General features: G+C 38.5%; 1 protein-coding gene across 2 annotated transcripts; it reads right to left on the bottom strand.

The window, feature by feature from the left end:
* Window positions 1-951: 951 nt before the first annotated feature.
* LOC104943939 (uncharacterized) lies at window positions 952-4,759 on the bottom strand. 2 transcript variants are annotated; one of them, XM_010769409.1, is made up of 7 exons: window positions 4,052-4,759; window positions 3,707-3,929; window positions 3,033-3,603; window positions 2,659-2,866; window positions 2,010-2,181; window positions 1,736-1,884; window positions 952-1,639 (listed from the first exon to the last, which is right to left on the bottom strand). In XM_010769409.1, the coding sequence occupies exons 3-7, from the start codon at window positions 3,156-3,158 to the stop codon at window positions 1,461-1,463; spliced, it is 834 nt and encodes a 277-aa protein (XP_010767711.1). In that variant the 5' UTR covers window positions 3,159-3,603; window positions 3,707-3,929; window positions 4,052-4,759; the 3' UTR covers window positions 952-1,460. The 2 variants fall into 2 exon arrangements, with proteins under 2 accessions (XP_010767711.1, XP_010767710.1); XM_010769408.1 differs by having other exon boundaries at window positions 3,033-3,589.
* Between the last annotated feature and the right edge of the window lie 4,162 nt (window positions 4,760-8,921).

The following is an 8,921-nucleotide window of genomic DNA, read 5'->3' as shown; positions in this document are numbered from 1 at the left end:
TCAGACTTATAGAAATAATAAACATGGTGAAAAATTAATAAACACCCGAGCGTGTATATGGTTTATCTCTGATTGTACATGTGACGTTATTTCTAGTTTACAATGTTCACTTTAATTGTTTCTTGGGAAAAAATAAATAGTTTGTCATTTAATTATGTTAGAATGTTTGAACACTAAACCTTTTAAACAATATAAATGTACAAAGAAACCTTTTTATTATAACATTTACTACATGAAACTTCTTAATTAAATGTAGTACGTTGTGGTAAAATTGGCCAAGTTGACGTACTGAATACAGTTTAATGGTTCTAACCGGTAACTTAGGACTATCGCCGGAGGCCAAGTCCATTCAGAAGGGATAGAAGCCAAAATGTCGTTGACGTCCGCGCCTGAGACTTAAAAACCGGCTCCATGTGGGCGTCGTGGTCTGACCAGCTATTAAACATTATAGTATGAAGGTATTCATTTTTTTCATATGTCTAATATTTATTATAAACCTTTTTTTATTTACAATATGTTACCAAATGTTTACCGAATATTGTACTATAAACCATAAAATGAAACATGGTTTATTTATACTCCAACATTGTCTGATGACTGTCTTAGTATCTGGGCGAGAATATTAAAGGAGTACACATCAACAAAGAAAAAGGGTTCGTATTGTAACTTTGAACGTTATGTGTTTTTTTTATTTTCGTTCGAACAAAAAATGACGAACTTTCTCAAATTACATTTTCAGGACAATTTACAGGTGGCCTTACTTATTCGACTTCAACTTGTATATATTTCAGTCACTAGGCAAGTTCACTGTACTCTGGTGACATTTAGCTCAAGCTGGCATAACACCTGCGTAACTTAATTCTGACACGAGTTTTGTGCACAATCTTCCAGCACCCATGATCAATGTTTATAGCAATCAGGAAACATTCACAGCTCAAAAGTGTTTTTAAATTCTTAGGGCTTTAATTCAGCTTCTCTACTAATGATAGTAATATCTTTAATGCTAATCTGATCAACCAGAAGAAAGTAGAACCTGGATGTTGGAACACTGTGCCTACTGGTTCAGTAGAAGTGCATTGCACGAAATGTAGGTCCCGACACCCCACCAACAAGCACAGACATAAACAGCAGAATGTAATGTATTAGGCAATAATATCAGTGATATGAGTGAGTAGAAACAATCACCACAAAAGAAAAATGTATAATATTGATGGCTGATCACCAGAGGATTCAATAACCAGTTTGACAGTCTGCCAGGTATTATGTTAATACAGTATATAAGCATAGAGATATTGTCAATTTTATTTGAAGTACACTATTATGAAGTATCACCCATAGATACAAGAAAAGTTTTTGTACGAAATTAAAAGGAGCTGTTTACACAAGATAAGAACCACACCACAAAAGAAAGCAGGAATCTTATTTCAAAGCAAAGATTAAAGATAGTCTAGTAAACACTGTTACTGGTTAATGAACCGACACCTGTGCCTACGCACTGCCTCATCTTTATCGGGGTGGTCCATCTCTGAGGCCAAAGGTTGTGGTTCTTGGTTACGGACTTCTTGGATGGACTCTCTCAAGTTCTGTGGCGAGTCAGAATAGGCTTGCAGAAGATCTTCAAGAATGTTTGTTGTGTACTCTGAAAATAATAGAATAGTTTAGCAGGGTCGGAATGCTCATGTGTTACTGTATTGGTAAATTGGTATATTAAAATCTGTCCCCTATCTAAACTTTCTATATTTTGCTGGTGTCTTTTCCTTGCGTACTGAATGTTGACCCTTTTTGAACTTTGGGAAACTGATTGTGAAACGCTCTTGGCCCTCTCGAGTCACAGCCTGTAGTCTTGCACTGTTTTCGTTGTAGTGTAGTGCTGCCAAGTAGTACCTGAAATAAATATTTACAACGATTATTTCTTATGTAGACTGAACAATTACAGAAAATATAGAATCAAAGTATCCCTAAAACACAATTAAAAGAAATCCATTTAGTACAAGGCTATCATTAGTTACCTAGCAAGCTGACAGAGCCACATGAATCCTGTATGCTTCGGTGCAAAGCGAATGATTAAACTATGGAATGCTTCCAGAGATGATGTTTGGTATGTACTCGAGATCTTCTTGATGTCCTTAAGTACATGGGGATTGGTTAAGATGTCATTCAGCAGCTCACCTGGCTTAGATCCTGCAATAAATAGTTTACATTTTTAGGGAAAGAGATTAACACCAGGACTGCTGCCTGGGTAGGTGGCTTTCTGATTTGGCAACTAAATTTGACTCTTAATTTTGCCTTTTAAATTATTCCAGTATGTGCAAAAAAAAAATCCATGTACCTGGTCACACATGGGGTATATCTCGGTATCATGCTCATGTATGTCTTGCACATGGTTAGCAACAGACTTCCACTTTTCCCCTAACAAGTCAGCCTGCCCTTCTGGAACTGTCCCTGCGACATAGTACATATGGTGAATGATCGATTTCTTCCACAAACCAACATCTTCACAACCCTTCTTTTTGGAGAGGGCATCGATCTTTTTACCAAGATTAAATTAATTACCAACATACATGTAGCAAATAAGCATATATATACACAACACAACACAAATGTACAATATTCTAATAAATTCAGTTCTACTTCCATAATTAGCACACAAATTCACACCTTTCGCTATATGCCATGCATCGAAGTGATGTTTCAGCTCTGCTGTGTGGGGGTTGTGTGGAGTTTCTTCTCTCAGGTACTTTGCAATAGATTTGTGCCGGTCAGTTACCATAGATGCGACATCCAGCTCATGCGTCTCGGTCAGGAGTGTCAGACACCTCTTCAAGCCCTCGAGCTCACAAGCATTGCTGCTGGTTACCTCATTGCTCTGAATAACGACATAAACATTGGTAATATGTCATCATTGTCCTATACTGTATTTGTATGGTGGTTTCATACCTTGCATTCATTATTATTAAGTTAGAAGTGTGGTAAATTGTACTGTACCATGTACAAGAATATTACTACATGTACTTAATTCACTAACTATTTACCTGGACTAGTTGGGTATCCAGCACTTTGTTGATCCTTTGTTCGATCACCGTGTAGCCTCCATATTTGGCCGAGTGGCCAGGGCTGTCACAACGACCATCCCCTGTCAGATGTATGCCACCTTCCATGCCTTTGAGTCTCTCCACAAGACTCGTCTGTTCTGTTTGCCAGGCGTTGACTATATGGGATGATGTAGGATGATTGATGACGATGGTAGGTATTGCGGCTAATCCTGCAAACTTTCATGATGTCAAACACCCTTAGAGTCTGGGAGGGTAGACTTCCTGACAACAAAATTGATGCCGACATGATCAGATTTCCAACAGGAAGTTGATTGAGAAATGGCTGGCTGTTCCATACTCTTGTGTATTTACAGTTTCCACATTTCTGCCTGATCTGCACTAAACTGCCAATGTTGTTAACAACCTCGCTAGAACTTGATCCAGCACAAATTGGGCAGTACTGGAACAGCTCCAACAAATTGGCCTCAAAGACGAAATACTTCTTGTCTTGTGCATATTTCCTGGGGCATTTGTGCAAAAGTTCTTCTTGCCTTTGTCTGGAAGCAAACAACTTTATCAATGATGTGTTTTGTTACAAGTACATTAATGTAAATCTGGTTATATTAATTTTCATTACCTTCTAACTAAACTATGGTATGTTCACACAAACTAACCTATCTTCTTCACATATCTCCTCCTCTTTTTCCTGTAATGCCTCATCAATCGACAGCTCCGAAGGCTTGTAGTCAGAGTCATCTTTGATGGGTGTCTGATCAGCGTCGAATACAAGTGTAGCACAACCTTTCTTTGGTGTTGACACTGTTGGTGTAGATGCACTTTCTTGCTCTTCATACTGTGTACATGCATCAACCATGATAACTGGATCTGTTGAGGTCCCTGTAAATTGGAAATGATAGTAACCATAACATTGTCCAACACATGGAATGTCAAAAGTGATACTGAGACACATGATAACAACAATTCACCAATCTATATTTTGTAACTGTTTTCTTCTGTACCTTTGCTTCTATAGTAAGGTCTTGTTCGAGTTGAGCACTGTGTGCTTGCCTCAGATCTATGTGGCAATGTGCTTTCAGTCACCGAAGCTGCAGCAGGATCTTCTGGCAAATTAGATTCCATATAAACATCTGAGTCGCTCGAGACATGATCCTGTTCTGTCAGCAACTGGAACCAAAAACAAACAGTTAAAAACACCTAACAATTTCAGGGATGGATCCTGCAGCAATCATGTTGGTCTCAAAACGTTTAGCTTTTAATGAGACAGACATATGCACACAAGCTAATTCTATTTTATTTAGGCACACATCTTAACAACTCAAATTCTTACTATTTATGTATGTTTCCCCAGAAATGGGTTGAATAACTTAAAATCACACTTTTATCATAGGCCCCACAAATACAGCACACCAAACTCTCATAGATCTACATTTGTTTTCAGTCTAAAACAAAACAAAACATATTAATTTGATATAAATGAAATAACACATACCCTTGCCACCTCTAATTTGGAAACAGCCCTTCTAGGATGTGGGCATATTTCACTTGTTTTAGTTTTTTTGCCTGACGAAGTGAAGAAACTGTCAACATTGCTGGCAGTCGTTACCGACGAACATGCAGCAGATCTGGCTCTCTTTGTGCCTGATGCTTTTGGAGTTTCGGCCGGTCTTTCAGGGTTTATGGTGGGTACAGCATCTAACTTAAGCGTTTTTTTTGTCTTGTAGCCTAATTCCACCATCAAAGCTCCTTCAAAACTGTCTGGGGTGAAATGGCTACCACAGCTTGTGATTTCTCGCGCGGCGGATGAAAGTACGCTCTTTTGGTCTGTACAAAACGGATCCACTGACGTCTAACAGTCGTGTTTTTCGGAAATTCGTGTACACTGTGACCTGACAGGCTTGAATTACCACAAAACTGAACTACACATCGCTTCACCATCATGAATTGTTGGATAAAAAAAGTTTAGCGAGGTCCGGTTACACACATGTTGAGCGAAAATAGCGGAAGGATACAAAACAAACAATCCAGACGAGCCTGGTGTTTGCCACGTGTGACGTCACACAGCTGGGTTAATGGCTGGCAAGCTTTTTGCTACCGGAGCGGAATAACACGGGAAAGTGGCACACATTTCATGTTATTTGGGGGGTATTTATGGAAAGAATCATTGATGTTGATATGTCAAATGAAAAAGTGGAAAGTGATGAAGCGATTTATTAACACAGAATAACGTTTATTTTGGACATTACATGGACTTTAATGCTAGATCTTATAATAGCACTTTAATTTACATTGTTTCAGCACACATACTGATTACAGTTGCAAAGAATAGACAATTGCTATTCAGGGGAGGGGTTTAGGGAATTGTCAATTTAATATCCAATCAGGTGATCTAAGACACATGCAAAACACTTATGGTTGGCAGTCTTCTTTCTGTCTTCCCTTAGTTTGAAAGTTATTGAAGTTATGGAAATATACAGGCTGTATTTCACAAACGGAGATACAGATAAAATGACCTGCTGGCAACAGATTAGCTAAATAAAAAGAGAAACAGAAATTCCTTCTTTACAAGTGTGTCGTCCAGCACTTTTGTTAATACTATATTATAGTGCTCTGTTAACATGCAAATGAAAGAGCATAAAGATGAAACAACGAATAAGTAGGGTTAGAAAAGCGTAATAAGTAAAATGTTTATTTATAATAGTTTGCCAGTTTATTCTATCATGATTACGTAACAATTTCATCTGTGAGGTACTGTGTATTACTTTGTACTATAGTTCCAGTGGCGTTTTTATATGTACAAAAGTGGGGGGGGTTCGCTCTATGCAAGTCAATGGGACTCCCTGATAGTTGAAAATCGACGCTAAAGGACCCCCCACTACGTTGATAGTGACACCAAGGGATCCTGACATATAGGACGAGTTGGGAGTGAGAATACTAATTTCCGGCAGCGAGAGCTGCGTCCCTAGCAACCACGTTACTATGAAAACGCCGACACGGGAAATACTGTTTTCNAGTTTGCAACCTACTGACCAGACAGAAGACACCGACGAGAAACCAAGGTGCATTATTAGCCACCCAGGCTTTAGAGAAGGCTGTCTCAGTGTTTGGACACTGAAGTGTCCAAACACTGAGACAGCCTTCTCTAAAGCCTGGGTGGCTAATAATGCACCTTGGTTTCTCGTCGGTGTCTTCTGTCTGGTCAGTAGGTTGCAAACTGTCTATTTGTTCCATCACCTGCCAGATCTCTCTGCAGCATACGCATTCATCTGCAGTGGGCATGCTTTCACAGCATTGACATGTACACCTGAATATTGTACATAACATTAAAAAAAAACAATATCTGACGGACGTGTGAGGAACAGATGACAAATTAAGATCGACATTTAGTGCAGGTCAAATTAAATAAAACAGAATTTACCATTCAGTATTGCCGACTCGAGTCTCGCCGGCTGCGGAACCCGCTTCTCTTTCACAAGTTTCTGCCTCGTTGTTCGATTGCCGGGCAGGAGGCTCGTACTGATAAGGCAAGATGCCTTGAAGTGAAAGGCTAGCTGGTTCACTCTCTACTTCTGTAACTGAATCCAGATAACCCACCGAATCTGAGCTTGAATGATCGCTGTCGCTGTCTGAAGTTGTCGCGTTGCTTGCCATTTGGACTGATTTTATAAAATGTCAATGTTTGCCACGTGTGACGTCACCGCTCGTTCGGGAGTGATCGGGGGCGTACTCGACAAACTTCGGAACCAACATCGGTTTTTAACGTATATGTCATTTAATTATGACCAAACTTTAAACATTTTTATTTATTTTTATTCTGGTGATATCTAAACTACATGTTAAAAAACACCTGTGTTAGATGCATTACATGGCCTTTAAACGTTTTTGCTGTAACATAATTCCATTCAGACCTTCAGACCTACATTAAAAATCCTATCAGCATCACTGTATACCTGTAAATACACCACTTAAAAAAGCAGTATGGGGATGGATGCAGCAGGAAAGCTATCAATTATCTAATACTGACAGTGTTTAAATGTGTGTACACTAAAAAGTATAAGGTTATTAAATGTAACTGAACATAACACAGTATATGACACTAAATATGACTTACAGGCAAATGTTTCCAAGGCACAAACAGGAAAGAGAGGAAAGGGTAGCTGGAGATGCAGGTAACCACGTAACCAAAAGGCTTTCAAGCCATTTTAATAGTTTCCAAAATGTAGTTTACAACTTCCTAGTACATCATGTGATTCCATTGAGCCCAACATTACTTTTCCCGTAGACTTACAGTATATTGGGAAAGGAACGTATGAAGATTGGCTGATATTTCCTTCAGGTAAAACCTTTAACTACCAGAACAACAACTTTATTGAAACTGTTGTTGAGTTCAAAGTTGTAAAATATACTAATAGCCAAATTGGGTATTGTTAACCTGCCACTTTTCATGTGTAAAAGCCAAAAAGTCAGGGTTAATTTGGGTTGTATTCTAACATACATGCATGTACACAACAACTTAAGCCTTTCCTGATTGCCATCTCTGAACTATGACCTGGCTATGTCACATGACTAAATCAACCAATGAAATCAAAAGTAGGAAATAAACAAGAAAATAAACAATGACTCCCAAATGACCACTAGGGGAAGAAAGTACTAAAAACAGAACATGACTGTTATTTTTGTAAAATGCAAATGTAATGCAAAAGGATTGACATGCGTAGTTTCAAACAATTTAATTAAATGTATAACTCCACTGTACACTGTTTGACTACACACATACATATCCAGTCCCTCACATTAACAATTTCACACTGTCTGTTGGCTATGCATTTTACCACCAATCCTTCTTCCAAACATCACCACCACCACCATAATAAAGGAGGGAGATTTTGACACATTTGTTGACTGACATTTTTCCAGCAATAAAAGCAGCTGTTTAGCATATTTTAATGAATCACGTGCTGTCTGCATCTGCTCCCTGCTTTGCAACTTTTAAATATGTGGCATACAGTATGCTTCCAATGGAGAAACTCCTGAAGGGTAGAGTTGAAAGGATAAATCGCACAAAATCTGTATGTTTGTCTCTTTGCTTAACATGAGGCTATGGTTAAAGCTAGACATGTACATGGTTACTTACAAGAGAGAGCAGTTTCGTTAAAGAAGAAAAATATCCACAGAAATGTCCTATAAAAGTTATTTTCTTTTGCTCTCAATGTTCTTATATATAAGTTACCAAATAATGGAAAAATGTAAAGTTTAGCTTATACCCACTTGGTAGAGCTGACGTTCCAGTTACCACGGTTCAAATCCGGCCTGGGACCATTTGCCACGTGTTGTCCCCTTTGTTTCCCCCGCAGTTCAATAAAGGCTGGAAAAAAACTCTAAAAACGTATTAAAATAGTTATAGTTAAGCTTTACATTAGGTCTGAATGCAACCAAGTATGTAGTGCTGTCAATTGATACAAATGTAATTGCGTTAATCACAATAATTAAAGGTGGGGTAGGTAATTTTGGAGAAACCGGCTCGAGTGAGCTAGAATTTGAAAATACACAACCGGAAAAAATCTGCCAGAGCCCCTCCTCCAACACACACGAACGTGCACATGACCAATGAGGACACGGGATAAGTTTGTGCACAGATGGAAGGCAGGTATGCCATCCAGTTATTTTAGCTGGGCCGGCTAAAATGATTGGTCGTGCTTTTTACAGTGCCACGGCTTCCACAGATGAAATGTTTTTATGTATTTATTGTCAAAGCATTTAATATATTCATTTCTATCGGGATGTTAAGAGCATTCCATGAAATATAACAAAAAGTGTTTCTGAAATAAATTACATACCCCACCTGTAAGCACAAGTTTGAAATACTACTTT

The sequence above is a fragment of the Notothenia coriiceps genome, unplaced genomic scaffold (assembly GCF_000735185.1).
Source record: "Notothenia coriiceps isolate Sejong01 unplaced genomic scaffold, NC01 NC01_scaffold00007214, whole genome shotgun sequence".
NCBI classification, from domain to species: Eukaryota; Metazoa; Chordata; class Actinopteri; order Perciformes; family Nototheniidae; genus Notothenia; species Notothenia coriiceps.
The sequence above is the reverse complement of the archived record's forward strand: the minus strand, read 5'-3'. Positions and strand labels throughout refer to the sequence as shown.

What these genes read in the sequence shown, in the direction of transcription:
- LOC104943939 (XM_010769409.1), bottom strand. Translation starts at nt 3,158, where the DNA reads ATGGAAGGTGGCATACATCTGACAGGGGATGGTCGTTGTGACAGCCCT. An exon ending in TGGATACCCAACTAGTCCAG is followed by an intron (nt 2,867 to 3,032) that starts GTAAATAGTTAG and finishes GTCGTTATTCAG; the next exon opens with AGCAATGAGGTAACCAGCAG. An exon ending in AAAGACACCAGCAAAATATA is followed by an intron (nt 1,640 to 1,735) that starts GAAAGTTTAGAT and finishes TATTATTTTCAG; the next exon opens with AGTACACAACAAACATTCTT.